Source organism: Chelon labrosus, assembly GCF_963514085.1.
Source record: "Chelon labrosus genome assembly, chromosome: 21".
Classification (NCBI taxonomy): domain Eukaryota; kingdom Metazoa; phylum Chordata; class Actinopteri; order Mugiliformes; family Mugilidae; genus Chelon; species Chelon labrosus.
The window spans coordinates 17,288,529-17,307,318 of NC_140354.1; the positions used below are offsets into that span (position 1 = coordinate 17,288,529).

General features: G+C 39.8%; 1 protein-coding gene across 1 annotated transcript; it reads left to right on the top strand.

Moving 5' to 3' along the window:
• Positions 1 to 2,046: 2,046 nt before the first annotated feature.
• On the top strand, positions 2,047 to 8,369 carry LOC311506195 (scavenger receptor cysteine-rich domain-containing protein DMBT1-like; the record flags this gene model as incomplete). The annotated part of the gene is made up of 3 exons (XM_084570072.1): positions 2,047 to 2,070; positions 4,537 to 4,876; positions 7,827 to 8,369. 3 exons carry the CDS (start codon positions 2,047 to 2,049, stop codon positions 8,243 to 8,245), a joined length of 783 nt encoding a protein of 260 aa, XP_084426198.1. The 3' UTR covers positions 8,246 to 8,369.
• Positions 8,370 to 18,790: the final 10,421 nt, after the last annotated feature.

Consider the following 18,790-nt stretch of genomic DNA (forward strand, 5'->3'; position numbering starts at 1 on the left):
GTCCACAATAGTAGTGGGGGGAAAAGCACACAAGGAAAATACTCAAACAACACAGACACCAGAGCAATGATGAACTGGCAAAGGAGGAAGGAAATGCTGAGACTAAATACAAAGGGAATAATGAGACACAGGTGAAACACATCAGGGCGGGGCAAACAATCAGAGGCGGCAGCCACACAGGGGAAGTGGCGACATCTAAAACCATAGAGAGTTGGTGACTACAAAATAAAACAGGAAATGAACAAACCCAGAACCAGTTGATTTGATTCCACAGAGCTAGATGTGACAAAGAGGTCGTTTGGTATACCGTGTAGAGCCCTGTTTTATTTATGTGTGTATTTAATACTAAGACCTTAATAGGTTGTTAGTTTAGTGAAAAAAATCTGTCAATTTAACAGCCATAGCCAAGGTGTGATATGTCTTCAAACGAATCTTCCTGCGTACGAGCTTTACAGTACTACAGTATTACTGGGCTACATATGTTCGTAATGCAGTGTGAGGTGTGTTCAAGTTGTCAGTATCCCATATTCCACCTTAGTCTTGTTTAAATCGATCTCTTATTTGCACTTTTTTTTTTCAAAGCTATCCACAGATGCTAGACTTTTTTTTTTTTTTTTGTCATCTTATTTTCCTCAACCACTTGCCAAAGACCTGTCAGCACTAGTCAGCTACTCAACTTTATTGCTGTGCCATGACTCTTCAAGCAGGAAGTCGAGTGCAGTCATTGTAGCAAACTAGCAGCAATTCATTCAAGTGTGTAGAAATACTTCACTAAAGATGAATCCCATACTACCGTGACATGTCAGTCCTGAAACAGAACAAATGTACTACTGCAATGCACACTGACGGTGACGATTTATATAGACACTACATATCTACAGCGCGCAGTATTGATAAGCGCATGTGTTTATGTTCAGTACTGTTGTGTTCTATTAGTCGACATTGTTGCTGTGGTTGTAGCTCAGACTGACGGTGTTCATGGTGTCAACATTTATTAATTTCATTTCATTTTTATTTGGCACATTTTAAATACGATAAAACAACAATAACAATACTGAAAGTAGATTAACAATCCGCAATTAAAGAAAGAAAAGACAAAAATGTATGCCGGGGAAACCCCAAAAACCCTCAAGGAGTTTGAATAGGAGGGCTCCCCAAAAAAATATTTAAACTTTAACTAAAGAAAAGCAACCAAGACATAAAACAGACAACAAAAAAACAGCAAAAGAACAGAAACACTACGGAAAACAAAAACAACACACAAATCCACAAAATGGATTTTTTCACAGAGCAGTAAGTTTTTACAGAATTTTTAAATGGCCTTGTAGAAAGTTTAATCAAGTGAGGAGGAAGTGAATTCCATATCCTGGGAATTTATTAAAAAAAGGGGGAAGTGTTTTATTTAATGAACCAAATACAAATTGAGCAATTTGGAGTATGCTGATTTGATAAATATTAAGTATGCCAAGCTTGTGAAACAGGGGTAATGAATGTCTTCTTGGAGCTGAGGAGGTCATAATTTTCACCACTCTTTTTTGCAAGTGAAGAATTGGTTCCAGTTTAGTTTGGTGAGTACTGGCCCAGGCGATATTGGAATAACATAATAATAAAAGGATGAATCACTGAATTATAAAGAATTGGCGAAACCTTCGTATTTAGAAGACAACTAATTTTTCCAAGTATTCCAGTATTTTTGGCAGTCTTCGATGTAATAAGTGAGATATGAGGTTACCAGGATAAGTTTTCATCTACAATTACACAAAGTAAACAAGTTGATTTGACATTAGCTATTGGGACATTATCAACACAGTTATATTTCAAGGTTCTTTTTAACACTTTGACCGAATAAAATAAATTTTGCTTTTTTAATGTTTCGTGACAGTTTGCTAATTTTGAACAATTTTGCAGTTTTTTCCAATTCCTCATTTACAACTTTCATGAGAGTAAAAAGATTTTTGTGAGAATAAAACAAACTAGTATCATCTAGTATTTCTGATAACTAATTTGATACATTTGCCAAGTCATTGATATATATGAGGAACAACAATGGCCCCAAGTCAGATCCCTGGGGTACACCCCCATTTTGTCACAAGAGGAGGGGAATTTACTCTTTTGAATGCAACAAACTGTATTCTGATTCAAATAACTAGAGAACCACAATATAGCCTGTTTATCCAGTCCCAAATGTTTTAAGTTTTGTAATAGATGATGATTCACGGTATCAAATGCTTTTGATAGGTCTAGAAAAGTTCCGACAGTAGACTGACTCTTGTCCTTTGCTTTGTATTGCTCATTAGTAAGATGTGTAATGGCCATGTATATAGAACGAGATTTCCTGAAACCATATTGATGTTGGTATAATATTTCATTCTCTTCCTCTGTCACGTCTGCCGTAGGAATTGGAAACTCTAATTCAGTCACAAACCAAGAGCCAGTGGTTATGGTGATGAAACACTACAATATGTATTCAGGTGAAGAATATAGATTTCATTGTTGAAAAGCTTTACTTTCTACTGTGTTTTTACCTGTGATGCAATCGACTAGTCGATGAAGTCAAGTTCCCCTCTACGTCTCTGTCTCTGAAAGGAAGTGTCTGAAGTGTAGATCACACCCTTGAGATTTCTATCACAGACAGATCATACTGCACAGAACACGTTTGGTGTCTCAGCCATGGAGAGCACAAAAAGGAGAAAACTTCATTTGTTCGGTGAGATGCATTTTACATTCAGTAGTTTCCATTTTCAAGTATGTTAGCAGAATGGATCAGACTGAAAACCAGTGTTCAGTTAACGTTACTGTTAGATCTTAGTTTGTTTCATGTTTCTAAATCAGACACGAGCCAATGTATATCTCATCATGCAGTAATTCATCCTACAGTAAAGTTTATTGAGCCCCGTTTTTCTCTTTTGCAGTCTGTCTTTTGATCACAACTTCAGCTTCTGCAGGTCAGTCTACGTTTTTGTTTCATAAGTAGAAACGTATTTGGTTTCAAAGTAAAATGCATTAACCCTTGTGTACTGTTTGTCCATAACTTTCACTGTGTTGCAGCAAATTGAATGATTTTGGGAGGAACCTTAATTTTACATAAATTTTGAAAATATGAACAACATTTTCAATAGGTCAATTATACAATGTGGGCAAATTTACTGCTGTTTTATACTGTTCGCAGCTGAAACCCCCTACTAACTTTGACTGCTGTAAAAATATATCAGACACATTTTTTTTTCTAACTTTTTGTCAACTTTAATCTGTTAATCAGTCCTAATCAAAACTACTAAATATTAATAAAATTATTTGAAATTTCAACCCTTTAAATAACAATTTAAAAAAGTCACTGATATGGGGAAAATACACACAAAGTTTCCCATTTTCAATATAAAAAATGATCAGAGACAGGAGATTTTTTGTACCTGTTATGACAGTCTTGGATATGTCAAAGATTAGTAACTTCATTGACTTTTATGCATATTTAGTTTTTGTGCAGCTTCATATTTCCATTAAAACTTCCTCACATGCTGTTAGTGGCTGTTTTTACCCCACTGGGTTTAGAGGACAGGGCTGACCTCAGAAGTGTGAGCTCAAATTACGTGACCTTTGTGCACTGACCTTGATATAGCCAAAAAATCAAAACATGCACCCCAGCTCTAACCCTCCTGGAACCAGGGAAAGCTCTTCGGGAGGAGGCTTTTCTTGGAAGTGCTGGGAAATTCTTTGGTGTCTCCAACAATACTGAGGAGAGAGCACTTCCCTCGTGCACCCGTTCCTGTCGCACTGGTGAGAGAGATGCAGGTTGCTGCAGCTGCAGCTGACCCTGGAGAACTCATGTGCAAAGTGCACCACATGACATGCTGCAAGTCTTGCTGGAAAGACTAAACACACCCCCACATTCAGTCTCATTACACAAACACCTAACATGCAGATAAATACTATAACATGAACTTGTTCTTTTTCCCCCGTTTGCTCTGTCTCTGTCATAACACACACACGCACACCCACACACACACACACACACACATATATATATATCAAATACAGAAACTAAGCTTTATATACAACAGGCCTATGTAATGAGTAAAGGTCACGATTTGGTGGTCAACAGCAAAATTGACAAATTTGAGTCCTTCTGAACACGAGAAATCACCAGGATTATAAAATGCATTCTTGTTTTGTGTTGTGTCTTTGCATTCAAAAAAATGGGGTTATAATGGGAGTCAATGGGGCAAAACCAGCCACTAACAGCACATGATGGAGTTTTAATGGAAATCTGATGCTGCACAAAAACTAAATATGCATAAAAGTCATTGATGTTACAAGACTGTGATTACAGGTAAAAAATTGTCTCTGATCATTTTGTATTTTTCTCCATATCATTGACTTTATTATTTAAATTGGCATTTGAAGGGTTAACATTCTGAATCTTTTTTAAATATTTAGTAGTTTTGATCAGGACTGAAATTGAGCAAAAAAAAAAAAAGATGAAAAGCCGTGAACGGTATGAAAGGGTAGTGTTTTTGAGCGGTACACAAGGGTTAAAAGGGAAATGATTATGTCTTGTATCTAATAGCTCAGATCAGATTGGCTGGACCTGGGTCAACTCTGTGCTCTGGAACAGTTGAAATCTACCACAGTGGCTCCTGGGGAACAGTCTGTGACCACGACTGGGACATAGATGATGCTGAGGTGGTCTGTAGACAGTTGGGCTGTGGGACAGCACTGAGTGCTCCTGGTTCTGCTCACTTTGGTGAAGGAACTGGAGAAATCTGGCTTGATGATGTGGACTGTTTTGGAAAGGAGAATTATCTGGGTGAGTGTTACCACAGAGGATTTGGGAAGCACAACTGCAACCATGGTGAGGACGCTGGTGTCATCTGTTCAGGTGAGACACCTTTTGAATCATCCATAGAATATGAATGTAAATTAAATATTTTTAATCTCTACCCTTTTACAGTTAAATACCATCCTGCCATGATGTTTTGACAATAGTTTGCTAATTTATTCATTATTTAAGTTCTGCACACTTCCTCTGTACCAGCTGTGACCTGTTCAGCAGTGATATTTATTGTAATTAAACAAACTGTCAAATATGTAAGTGGCTTTTGGGGCACAGGATTGATTCATGTTGAGAAATTGTGATTATACACTGCCTGGCCAAAAAATAAGTCACCACCAAAAAAAAAAAGAACAGGTCTCTCACTCTAATATTTCGTTGGACCGCCTTTAGCATTCTCTGTGGCATTGTTTCAGTAAGCTTCTGCGATGTCACCAGATTTATTTCCATCCAGTGTTGCATTCATTTTTCACCGAGATCTTGTATTGATGATGGGAGAGTCTGACCACTGCACAAAGCCTTCTCCAGCACATCCCAAAGATTCTCAACGGGGTTAAGGTCTGGACTCTGTGGTGGCCAATCAGTGTGTGAAAATGATGTCTCATGCCCCCTGAACCCCTCTTTCTCAATTTGAGCCCAATGAATCCTGGCATTGTCATCTTGGAATATGCCCATGAACATCAGGGAAGAAAAAAATCCATTGATGGAATAACCTGGTCATTCAGTATATTCAGGTAGTCAGCTGACCTCATTCTTTGGACACATAATGTTGCTGAACCTAGACCTGAGTAACTGCAGCAACCCCAGATCATAGCACTGCCCCCACAGGCTTGTACAGTAGACACTAGGCATGATGGGTGCATCACTTCATCTGCCTCTCTTCTTACCCTGATGTCCCCATCACTCTGGAACAGGGTAAATCTGGAGTCATCAGACCACATGACCTTCTTCCATTGCTCCAGAGTCCAATCTTTATGTTCCCTAGCAAATTGAAGCTTTTTTTCCAGTTAGCCTCACTGATTAGTGGTTTTCTTAAGGCTACACAGCTGTTCAGTCCCAATCCCTAGAGTTCCCTTCACATTGTACATGTGGAAATGTGCTTACTTTCACTATTTAACATAGACCTGAGTTCTGCTGTTGTTTTTCTTTGATTTGATTTCACCAGATGTTTAAGTGATCACAGATCACGATCAATCAGGAATTTTTTTTTTCCGACCACATTTCTTTCTTGAAGACGATGGTTCTCCACTATCCTTCCAGTTTTTAATAATGCATTGGACAGTTCTTAACTCAGTTTTAGTAGTTTCTTCAGTCGCCTTAGATGTTTTCTCTGCTTGATGCATGCCAATGATTTGACCCTTCTCAAACAGACTAACATCTTTTCCACAACCAAAGGGACGTGTCTTTAGACATGGTTGTTTAAGAAATTAGTTCATTAATACACAGGATTAGATGTTACAATCCCTTGTGCCAAAATCCCAGGCAAAACACGTTTAGAGGCCCTGTCCAACTGAGAAACCCTAATAAACCTATAGTCATGTGATATGACGCTTAACCTACAGTCTAAATGAACTAAGTAAATGCTGCTGGCTTGTATGGCCCACTCAGCAGCAGACGCTAACTCAAACCTTGTGAAATAGAAGGTAACCAAATGCTGCTGGCTAGCTTAACCTATAATCTAAATGAACTAAGTAAGTGCTGCTGGCTTGTAGGCCCACAGAGCAGCAGAGGATAATTCGAACCTTGTGAAATATGAGCTAACCTAACGCTGCTGGCTTGTATGGCCCGCTCAGCAGCTAACCAGCGACCAAGCAATATGAAGACATCAGGAAACTGACCTAAACAACAGCATTATGCAGCATGTCATTGGGGTTTTCAAGTGGGCACCTCCCTTAACCGATGTTTCGTCAAGTTAGGCCCACGACACACTGCCACTGCACAACCCCGTTTTCCTCATCATTCAATGTCTATCAACAACTAATATTTCAATCATTAGCCCAGTCCTTTTATGAACCACGAGCCAAACAAACAAATCTACCGTGACTCGCCCCGTTGATGCGGACTGAACCACGTAACTAACAAACAAATCACGTAACAAACAAACAAACAAATCTACCGTGGTTCGCCCCGTTGATGCAGCCTGAACCACGAACCAAACCGACCACATCTAACATGATTTGCAACCATACTAAAGTCATGCAGCCATCCTTACCTTTAGCTAGTTCCCCAGCTAGCATGCTTCCTACGTACCCATAGCAACTCGCTCGCTCTCTCTGCTGCCCGAGACATATTACATACCGCAGTCCTTTGGCTTTTTCCCCGTATACCCAGCTCGGTCAGAAGAGCAATCGCAGACTTTGCCACAAATCCACGGCAACCCACTTCTACTGGGTGGAGATAAGCCTTCCATCCATTCTACTCTGCATCTGCTGCTAACTCTGCATACTGAGCTCTCTTATGCTCGTTAGCCTCCTCAACTCTATTTTCCCAGCTACTCATTGCATCAGTTGGGGTTAAATAACTTGTTGCCAGCTGAAACATAATTGCCCATGTAGTAATTATCCAACAGGAGGCTCGTACTTATTTGCTAAGTTAAATCCACGTGGCGACTTTCTTTTTGGCCAGGCAGTGTATTTTAGAAAGCAAATATTTAATAAATTGTGTTTATTGTATTTTTCATTGTTCCTCCTTTAAATTGCCACTCCTGTGATTTTCTGCTCCACTTCATGTTTTTCCACCTATGTCCTGTGTATGTATGTATATGACTGACCACAAATGGAACTGTGTTTACTGTGTTCACAACATAAGTCGAAATATTTGAAAAGTCAAGAGTTCATGAGTTGTGATGTGTTTGCTGACAGTTTCACTAATGTCAGAGGGGGGCAGCATGCTCGGTTCTCTTTAACCACATTTCAGAAAGTTTGATTTATTTATGTTTTTTAATACAATTACACTTACACAAAAACTTAATATTATGTTCTTTCCTTTTTTTTATAAGATCCAATTAGATTAGCTGGCCATGGGTCAACCTGGTGCTCTGGAAGAGTTGAAATCTATTTCAACAACAGATGGGGAACAGTCTGTGACCACGACTGGGACATACATGATGCTGAGGTGGTCTGTAGACAGTTGGGCTGTGGGACAGCACTGAGTGCTCCTGGTTCTGCTCACTTTGGTGAAGGAACTGGAGAAATATGGCTTAATGTTGTGGACTGTTCAGGAAATGAGAATAATCTGACTGAGTGTCACCACAGAGGATTTGGGAAGCACAACTGCAACCATGGTGAGGACGCTGGTGTCATCTGTTCAGGTGAGAAACAGTTTGAATCATCCATAGAATATGAATGTAAATTAAATATATTTTATCTCTACCCTTTTACAGTTAGGTACCATCCTGTCGTGACGTTTTCACAATAGCTTCCTAATTTATTCATTATTTAAGTTGTGCACACTTCCTCTGTACCAGCTGTGGTCTGTTCAGCAGTGATATTTGAACCAGTTTTAATTGAACAAATTGTCAAATAGTGGCTTTTGGGGCACAGGATAGATTTATATGGAGAAACTGTGATTATATTTTAGAAAGAAAAAGGAACCCAGTATCATGGTGTTGAGTTATTTAATATTGAATAAAATAATAATTGTTATAATTTACAATAATTTTTTGTTGTTCTACCTCCTTTGAATTGCCTCTCCTGTGATTTTCTGCTCCGCTCTATGTTTTTCCACCTATGTCCTGTGTGTGTATGTATATGACTGACCACAAATGGAATTGTGTTTACTGTGTTCACAAAATAAGTTGAAACATTTGAAAAGGCAAGAGTTCATGAGTTCATATTACATTTTTTCCTGTTTTTTAGAACATCACATCAGATTAGCTGGCCATGGGTCAACCCGGTGCTCTGGAAGAGTTGAAATTAATTTATACAACAGATGGGGAACAGTCTGTGACCACGACTGGGACATAAATGATGCTGAGGTGATCTGTAGACACCTGAACTGTGGGACAGCACTGAGAGCTCCTGGTTCTGCTCACTTTGGTGAAGGAAGTGGAGAAATCTGGTTTAATAATGTGGTCTGTTTAGGAGATGAGAATTCTCTGACTGAGTGTCAGCACAGAGAATTTGGGAAGCACAACTGCAACCATGGTGAGGACGCTGGTGTCATCTGTTCAGGTGAGACACAGTTTGAATCATCCACAGAATATGAATGTAAATTAAATATTTGTTGTCTCTACCCTTTTACAGTTAAATACCATCCTGCCGTGACGTTTTGACAATAGGTTGCTAATTTATTCATTATTTAAGTTGTGCACACTTCCTCTGTGTTATGTCTGAATAACGTTTATTTTTGTGTTCTTATTGTGTCCGGTTGGACTCTGTTATGTTATGCGCTGCAAGTGACAGGTTACTGTGTCTTTAAGGTTTACAGCAGTGATTTACGGCAAGGTTGAAAATTGTAAGGTGCGTGGCAGTGGAGTAAAGGCAACATGAACAGAGCTACACGATGTGTTTACTGAGTCCTACACAAACATAATATTCCAGTCTGATAGTCCAGTCTTTATGCTCCCTAGCAAATTGAAGCCTTTTTTCCAGTTAGCCTCACTGATTAGTGGTTTTCTTAAGGCTACACAGCTGTTCAGTCCCAATCTCTTGAGTTCCCTTCACATTGTACGTATGGAAATGCTCTTACTTTCACTATTAAACACAGTCCTGAATTCCACTGTCGTTTTTCTTTGATTTGATTTCACCAAATGTTTAAGTGATCACAGATCATAATCAATCAGGATTTTTTTTTCAACCAAATTTCTTCCTCGAAGACGATGGTTCTCCACTATCCTTCCATTTTTTAATGATGCGTTGGACAGTTCTTAACCCAATTTTAGTAGTTTCTACAATCTCCTTAGATGTTTTCTCTGCTTGATGCATGCCAATGATTTGACCTTTCTCAAACATCTTTTCCACAACCACAGGATGTGTCTTGAGACATTGTTGTTAATGAAATGAGAAGCTACTCGTGACATCAGTTGGGGTTAAATAACTTGTTGCCAGCTGAAAGATAATCACCCATGCAGTAATTATCCAATAGGAGGCACATAACTATTTGCTTAGTTAAATCCAGATGGGGACTTTGTTTTGGGCCAGCCATTGTATATTAAAAAGCAAAAGGAACTCTATGTTGTGGTGATAAGTTTTTTAATATTTAATAAATTGTGTTTATTGTATTTTTTGTTGTTCTGCCTCCTTTAAATTGCCACTCCGGGGATTTTCTGCTCCGCTCCATGTTTTTCCACCTATGTCCTGTGTGTGTATATGTATATGACTGACCACAAAAGGAATTGTGTTTACTGTGTTCACAACGTAAGTTGAAACATTTGAGGCATGAGTTCATGAGCTGTGATGTGTTTGCTGACAGTTTCACTAATGTCAGAGGGGGGCAGCATGCTCAGTTATCTTTAACCACATCTCAGAAACTTTTTTTTTTCTTTAAAAACAGTTACACTTACACAAAAACTTCATATTATATTCTTTCCTTTTTTTTTGAAGATCATATCAGATTAGCTGGCCATTGGTCAACCCGGTGCTCTGGAAGAGTTGAAATCTATTTCAACAACAGCTGGGGAACAGTCTGTGACCACAACTGGGACATACATGATGCTGAGGTGGTCTGTAGACAGTTGAACTGTGGGACAGCACTGAGTGCTCCTGGTTCTGCTTACTTTGGTGAAGGAACTGGAGAAATCTGGCTTGATGATGTGGACTGTTCAGGAAATGAGAATTATCTGAGTGAGTGTCAGCACAGAGGATTTGGGAAGCACAACTGCAGCCATGGTGAGGACGCTGGTGTCATCTGTTCAGGTGAGGATCATCCATAGAATATGAATGTAAATTAAATATATTTTATCTCTACCCTTTTACTCTTAAATACCATCCTGCTGAGACGTTTTGACAATAGTGTAGGCTTAGACAAAATTATATTTGTGCAACAGATATTTTTCAGCCTGCCAATTTCAATTTTAAAATTTGCTAGGAGGCAGGAGTGTAAGAAGCCTGGAGAGCTGGTAAGATTACTTAAATGAAGGGAGGGTAACGTCCACCATGAGAAAGGAAGTCAGACCATAAGATCCTCACCCAATATCATATGAAAAACTCCTGGGAATTCACCGGCAACTTTCCTCCAACACAGTTTAGGTGCATCCAGCTGGTTTTGGTTTAATCTTTGTTTGTTTCTTTGAAATAAGTTATTAAATATTTTACTTTTAAACTTATAATTTCCAAATACTAAATTTTCCATTAGTTATCTTTTTGTGTTTATTGTATTTTTTGTTGTTCTTCCTCCTTTGAATTGCCACTCCTGTGATTTTCTGCTCCGCTCCATGTTTTTCCACCTATGTCCTGTGTCTGTGTGTGTATGTATATGACTGACCACAAAAATTTATTTTTTTTGATACAATTACACTTACACAAAAACTTCACATGTTTTTCTTTCCTTTTTTTTTTTTTAGAACATCTGGCCAGATTAGCTGGCCATGGGTCAACCCAGTGCTCTGGAAGAGTTGAGATCTATTTCAACAACAGATGGGGAACAGTCTGTGACCATGACTGGGACATAGATGATGCTGAGGTGATCTGCAGACAGTTGGGCTGTGGGACAGCACTGAGTGCTCCTGGTTCTGCTCACTTTGGTCAAGGAATTGGAGAAATCTGGCTTGATGATGTGACCTGTTCAGGAAATGAGAATTATCTGAGTGAGTGTCAGCACAGAGGATTTGGGAAGCACAGCTGTGGACACGTGGAGGACGCTGGTGTCATCTGTTCAGGTGAGAAATACTTTGAAGCAATGTCAAAAATTTGTCATCTATGCTTGGTACAGATATTAAGGATTAGGTCTTGAAAATCATCTCAGCATTTCTGTTGCTGTGTATTTGTCATCAAAGTGTGAAACTCTTTATTTACAATGTGGGAATATTCATATTAGATGTTGTACCGACTCGTCGACTTTACTGCTGTGCCAAGACACTTTAAGCAGGAAGTCGACTTGCTGCTGATCATGTGACAGTAACAACATGGACACCTCCTAGAAGACAGATGAGGAGCCCAGTGGGTCGTTGCAGCAAACTAGCAGCAGTTCATTACGTGTGTGGAAATGATTTCCCTTGATCACTTGATCAGTCCTGAAATACAACTAAAGTACTACTGCAATGCATCTGAAAAGGCCTCCACTAATGCTAGAGGAACATCACAAGTCCTCTTGACAGGAGTCAGTTAACAATGTGTGTGTGACACCATCGACAAGTCGACTCGACTTTCACATTAGTCGATTTTAAAAAATCTGAAGTTGTTCAACTCCTAATTCATATTTATTATAAATGTATTCCAATATAAACATATAGTACATACTGTATTCAAGTGTAACTTGTTTTGGCAAAGCACACTGCCTCACTTTATCACATGAAAATTAGTGTGCACTGTATTTCTTCATTCCGTTGTTCCTTTTTTATCCAGAGCCGCTGCAGCAGCCCAGCATCTCCCTGACATCTCCTAACAGAGGGCTGGTCTGGAGTCCTGAAGGTGCAGTGATCACCAGGGGTTACAGCTTCATCTTCACCTGCTCCATTAACTCCATCTATACTTCAGGCCGTTTCTTTCTCATCTTCTGTGGCAACACCATCGACTCTAAGCCAGCAGTCAACAACTCAGCCTTATTCAGCTTCTCTGTAGCTGACCATGAACACCAGGGCAACTACAGCTGTCTGTATGAGGTTACAGAGTTCAGAAAGAGCTTCAATTCAACTGAAGCTACTGCAATTAGTGTCACTGTTGATGATAATGGTATGTAGACTGCAGAACTCAACTACTACACTACTACAGCACAAGTTATAGGTGTAGCTAGTACCACCTTTAGCCCCTAGATAGAGGTCTGATTTAAGGTGTCCCTCACGAAATCTGATATAAGTTCTCAGATTAGTTACTCCTACTAAACAAAACATGCTTGAAAAGTGCAGCCACACCATTATCAGTTTTCTCTAACCAAACTGTATCTCTGCTAGTGGAAGTTTGCAAAGCTACACACACAATCCAACTCTGCTGGGTGGCATGGTGGTGCGGTGGGAAGCACTGTAGCCTTAGCTAGTTTGAACCACTTGTTCTATCCAAAAAGCGTTGGAGAAAGCCAACTGGACTTGTAGAGTTCTTTGAAAAGACGTTTCGCCACTCGTCCGAGTAGCTTCTTCAGTTCTAACTGACTGGTGGGAAGTTGATGTTTAAATAGGGACATCTGTGGGTGTAGCCTTTCAGAAAACTTGCTTGACTTGTGTCTGTAACCACCAAAAACTGGCACGACTAGTGTCCATTAACAGCTAGATACTTACTTAGTTGGATGAGTGGTGAAACGTCTTATCTACAAACTCTACTAGTCCAGTTGCCTTTCTTGAATGCTTTCATAAATGTTTATATATGATGATGATCCATTATTACAGGATTGCAAACACCAAGCGCTATTAGCATGTGTAGCATCATCGCACATGGTGTGGACTTGCAACAAAAAAAAATGTTGTAAATCTTTTGTCTTCTAGTGCCTGTGTTGCTGCTGGCCCGCTCAGCAGTTGTCCTGATCTTCCTGTTTCTCCTGCTGCTCGTGTTGGTGGTCTGTCTCGTACGCAGTAGAAGAAACCAAAGCAACCTGGAGCCCTCATTAAAGCTCGGTCTGTACTCACCAAGACACACAGTATATTGCACAGAGAACACAGTTATTATTTCATAGCATCAAGAACCACTTGCACAGAGAACACAGTTATTATTTCATAGCGTCAAGAACCACTTGAACATAACTGCTTTTTAGAGTGCGTCAAGAAATATTTTGTTCTGATTCTTGTGTTTCAGTGACTGTCGCACAGAAATGTGACGAGGAGAACAGGGTGAGTGCTGAGGCAGTGGAAAAAGGAGGCAGGCCGAGCAAGCAGGAGAAGTGAAGGAAGAAGAGTGACGCTCGTGATTCCTGAGAAGAAGTCAAGAGTTTCACGGGGACTTGGAATTGTCCTGATGATTTCTTGGTCCGTCTCAAAATGTCCTCCATCCAGTTTGATGTGCTGCTAACAGCACTGGAATCTCAGGTTAAAGGGAAGACTACCAGTTTCTCCTTGAATGGTTCCTGGCAGTATAAAATGCACATTACCAAATTGGACAATAACAAAAGTGTGATGGATGCAAAAAATAAATAGCTATCCTATATCCTTAAATTTGCGACAATTTCTGATGATGAATGTGAACTTGGTGTGCCTTTACTCCTTTTACAGACAGTCGACTAGTGAATGATCTGTGCATTGAGATTACTCCAACTTCTTGCTAAGCCATGACATGACATATCTTTTTGAGGCATCAGAAAGTTTTTCGTGTGAACAGGAAACACAAAATGTGCTCAAAGAATCTAAGTTTCCGCTTCCTGACTCCATGTCACAGTTACCATTAATATAATTTTTTTAACCAACACAGATTCTTTTGATAAAGAATGTTTTCATGTAGATTTTATTTTTTTATGTAGATTTCTACCAAAGGTGTTTTACAACATGGAACATGGTGAAGAAAGTGGTGAAAAGAACGTTGGAAAGTGGCGCAAATGTGTGTCTCATGTTTTAATTTGAGGGACGTTAGAGTGTCATATCTCCACACAGATGTCTTTATCTCTTCATTGGAAGCTTGAGTGATGTTTAGAACGCATGCTTCATGTATACCTTATTACGCAATTGCTGATGTTGTTTCCATTGCACTCTTTGGTTTTGTGAATAAATCAAGTTAAAGTCATGGTCAGTCAAGTGAAACTGAAAAATGCACAAGAACATGAAAATGCAAAAGAACTAAGTGGTTGGATACGTATACTTAGAGGGTCAGCATACAGGACACAGAAATAAAAGTCTAAAAGTAATCTAAATGCATCTAAAAGCAATTTAGCTCAGTTGAATTTGGCTTCAGTTCCAAACTTTCAAAGACCGACAAGTGTTATACAGTTTATATGGAGTAAGTTCCACTGCTACCAGTGTCGGATGGGGACGGGATACAAAATATCAGTTTACTATTGTGATTAAAACACAAAAATGATCGTTATCAAAAATTATCGACACCATGAAACTGCATATTTCAATATAAAAAGTGACCTATTATTATTATGATTCAAGGAAGGAGGCAAAGTGAGATGAAATGACTTCAAGCTGGGGCATTGTAATATACTTTGACAGACGTTGAAGTGACAATAGAAGGCACGCAGGGAACTGAACAGGATGAGGAGCTATCTTACCCCTTAATCATTGTACCAGACACCACAGAAAAACAACAGAGAGACCCAGCTACCGGTAAGAATAATCGGTCTGCCTCTCTCCTTTCTGAATAGTCCAGGCCCGAGCCGGTCCGAAGGGTGACACGGCCGACTGCAAGGAGAAGAAGGAGAGGAAGATTCGCTTCTGGACATCTGTGCCGACCAAAAGGAAAGGTTCTCAAAGAATTCTGGAAGATAGTTTCTTCAGCTTGGAAACTGGTTGCAGCATCGGCTAGACAGAGTTGCGTGTTTTAATTATGAATAGAAATGGCCAAGGATAAGATTCGGTTCCACAGTCAGTTCTACGGTTATTTCATTCAGAAATTGAAGCTTTAAGACAAATCATTCACCAACATCTTGATCACCCGCACTTGCAAACTATACCTCCATCAAATGATTTTCAGGATTTTAAATTTAAACGAGGCCCTTGCTCGCTTTGAACCTTCTGATTTACAGCATCTTGAGAATGTGAATGGAGCCCTCGAGCATTTAAGAGAACTTTAAATCCTAGCAGCATCCTTCTTAAAGTTTCAAGAGACACACGTTGATCCTTTCACATTCATTACAATCACTTCTTCGTGCATGAACGTTTTTAAAACAAACTTCCTTCCTCCGAACACTCTGGCTCTCCCGCCCACGATAACTACAACTGGCAATTCAAAAACTACTCGAACTCGGGGATTCAGTGGTTAGAATGGATTTCACACAGTGAAAACGTTGCTATTCAACACGCTTTAAACAGAGGTGAGAAAAGGCTGGGGAAACACGTCGTAGACGGCTATGCGGAAATTGACGGTGTTAAAAAGCCATGGGATATTCTCGGCTGTTTCTTTCACAGGTGTTCCAAGTGTTTCTCGCCCCGCGAAGTTAACCCCCTGACAAAGAGTCCCTTTGGCTCCACTCAGCCTGACAAGAAAAACTGCTAAACCTGCGGTCGAAGCTACATGTCTCAGTAACTACTTGGGACAGCTGACCGATGAGCTGGGCGGGGATAGCATTCAAGAGTTTGCGGTGGTGGGGCCTAAAAGTCATGCCTATCAGACCACAGTGGGTAAAGTGTCATTGCCTGTTAGGAGGATCACGCTGACCCAAGAAAGCTGGAAAGAATTCAATTTGACAGCATTAAACAGCTGGTACAGGGCTACGTTCCAACCCCGCCCATGCTCTCAGTGCAGTGAAAAGCTAACGACAGCTAAAGATAGTTTCACTCCATCATTGATTGAGCGGACCAGATTTGAAATTTCAAACGAGCAAGAGAGCTTACATCTCCACTGTCATTAGTGAGAAGCGTGTGAGCATCATTTAGGAACTGATGGTGTTTAAATGCAGATTTCAACAGCCGCCAGAGGGCCCGCTCCTGGAAGAGTGGCGTTTGGAGACGGGTGAGAAACGGGGATATTACAATGGATATTAAAGCTACTACACCGCTGAACTGTGTTTGTATCACCTCTATCCGGGCCAAACCTTCGGTCCTGAAACTACAAACTACTATTTCAAAGTAGTAGTTTGTAGTATTGAACGACTTGGTGGTCATATGCATGAGTGGTAAAGCCATTTGTCCTGTTAAAGGAAGAGGGAGAAGCCCGTTTGAAGGAGGAGGAATCCGTCAACCTCCGTGAGGGAGAAGAAATCTAAAGTTATCAAGATAATACGAGTAAGTTTTGAGATGCATGGGAAGAAAACTCCAGCTGGTCACCTGGTGGTGGAGTGTTTCAACTCTGAAAAGTATTTTGCAGGACCTTGCGCATGCTGGTGGTAGAGTGAATGAAGCTGCTGGACAAATCAGCCGATTTTATACTGCACTTTATACCAGCCCTTCAGCAGTTGCTGACCACGCATTGCATCTCCTTCGATAAATCCTGAGTTCAAGGTGCCGCTGAAGCCATACTACACGAGCTGAAATCCTCTGAGAATATCTTTGAAAAACTTGTGACCTATAGGATTCGCTGATTGGAGAGGTAACTCAGGTTGAAGTAACTCAAAGTTGTTTCTGTCTCTCTTATTTAGAATACATTGTAATATTGTGTATGTGCATTTATCTATCTTTGTTTTTGTGCCATGGGCAATTACTTGAGAGGACTGTTTTGGGCTCTGAGGGTGAGGTATCATGTCATGAGACCTCATTTTGAAACCCATTTTTTTTCTGTGTTTGCTGTCTTTCACGTGAATCAGCTGAATAACCACAAGTTGTTTTCTATTCTCTTTATAGAAAACAACTTGGTTTCATTCTCATTGCAACATTCTTGTATAGCTTCCTTGTATATTTCATTTTTGGCCAAACCTTTTGACACAAAGTCAAAAGGTTGGGTCTGGCTAACTGGAACTTTCCCTCTGTACTCCAAGGCGGTCCAGGTTTAGTATTTATGTCAAGTAGTGGCCCACGCTGAAGGCCTATTCCTTTACTCTCATGGCTCTTTATTGCAGGCTGCAGTTGAATTGAATTGAATTGAATTTATTGTCATTGTACATTGCAATACAACGAAATTAGGAGCGCTACTCCACTGGGTGCATACATACAATAAATAAACATTTCAAGACATATATAAAACACACTATCAGGACATATATAAAACACAGTAAAAAGAGTAAAACAGAGCAATGATCAAATAGTGCAACTATTAAAGTGCAAGAGGTGACAGTAGGTGGCTGGGTTTAGCAGTGTTTGTTTAGGAAGACTATTGCATTTGGGAAGAAGCTGTTTTTAAATCTTGTGGTACTGGATTGTATGGACCTATAACGCCTACCAGAAGGTAACAGTCAAAATTAAGCACCAACTTGGAGAACAAAGAGCCGCTGCGCTCGCGCGCGCCGCCATCTGTTGTGACGTTGCTTGATGTTGTGTGCCGTCAAACCACAGTTACAGAAGTCACTTTATCTCACTTTGCCTCCTTTGCTGACTCATACCGCGAAAACATAAGCTCTCAGTTAAGTTTGCAAAGACAGAGAGGTGCATGTGTACTGTGAACGTCTCACAAAGGAGCAGAAACTGGAAGTCATTTCAGACCCAAGTCTCAGACTTGTTGCCATTAACAGCCTCACCGACGTTTGTTGCAGAAGCATAAATCTACCTCGAGGTGGCAGCAAAGTACCTGATACATACACAGGACATTTTCTTTTCCTCCAGGAGTATGTTACATTCTTGTGGTACGTCAATTTCGGTACTCACTCCATGACTGAAAAGGAAAAAGGGGACAAACAACCACTGAATCTTGAATCATAATAATAATAGGTCACTTTTTATATTTAAATATGCAGTTTTATGATGTATAAATGATATTTTTTGTATTTTAATCACAATAGTGGTAAACTGATATTTTGTTTCCCCTCTACAGAAGATTAATAATACAATGTGCTGCACATCCGACACTGGTTGCAGTGGAAGTTACTGAATATAAACTGTACAACACTTGTCAAGCTTTGAAAACTTGTAATTGAAGCCAGATTCAATTGAGCTAAATTACTTTTAGATGCTTTTATTTCCGTGTCCTGGATGCTGACCCTCTAAGTATACGTATCCAACCACTGAGTTCTTTTGCATTTTCATTTTCTTGTGCATTTTTCAGTTTCACTTGACTTACTATGACTTTCACTTTTTCACTTGATTTATTCACAAAACCAAAGAGTGCAATGGAAACAGCAACTGCGTAATAAGGTATA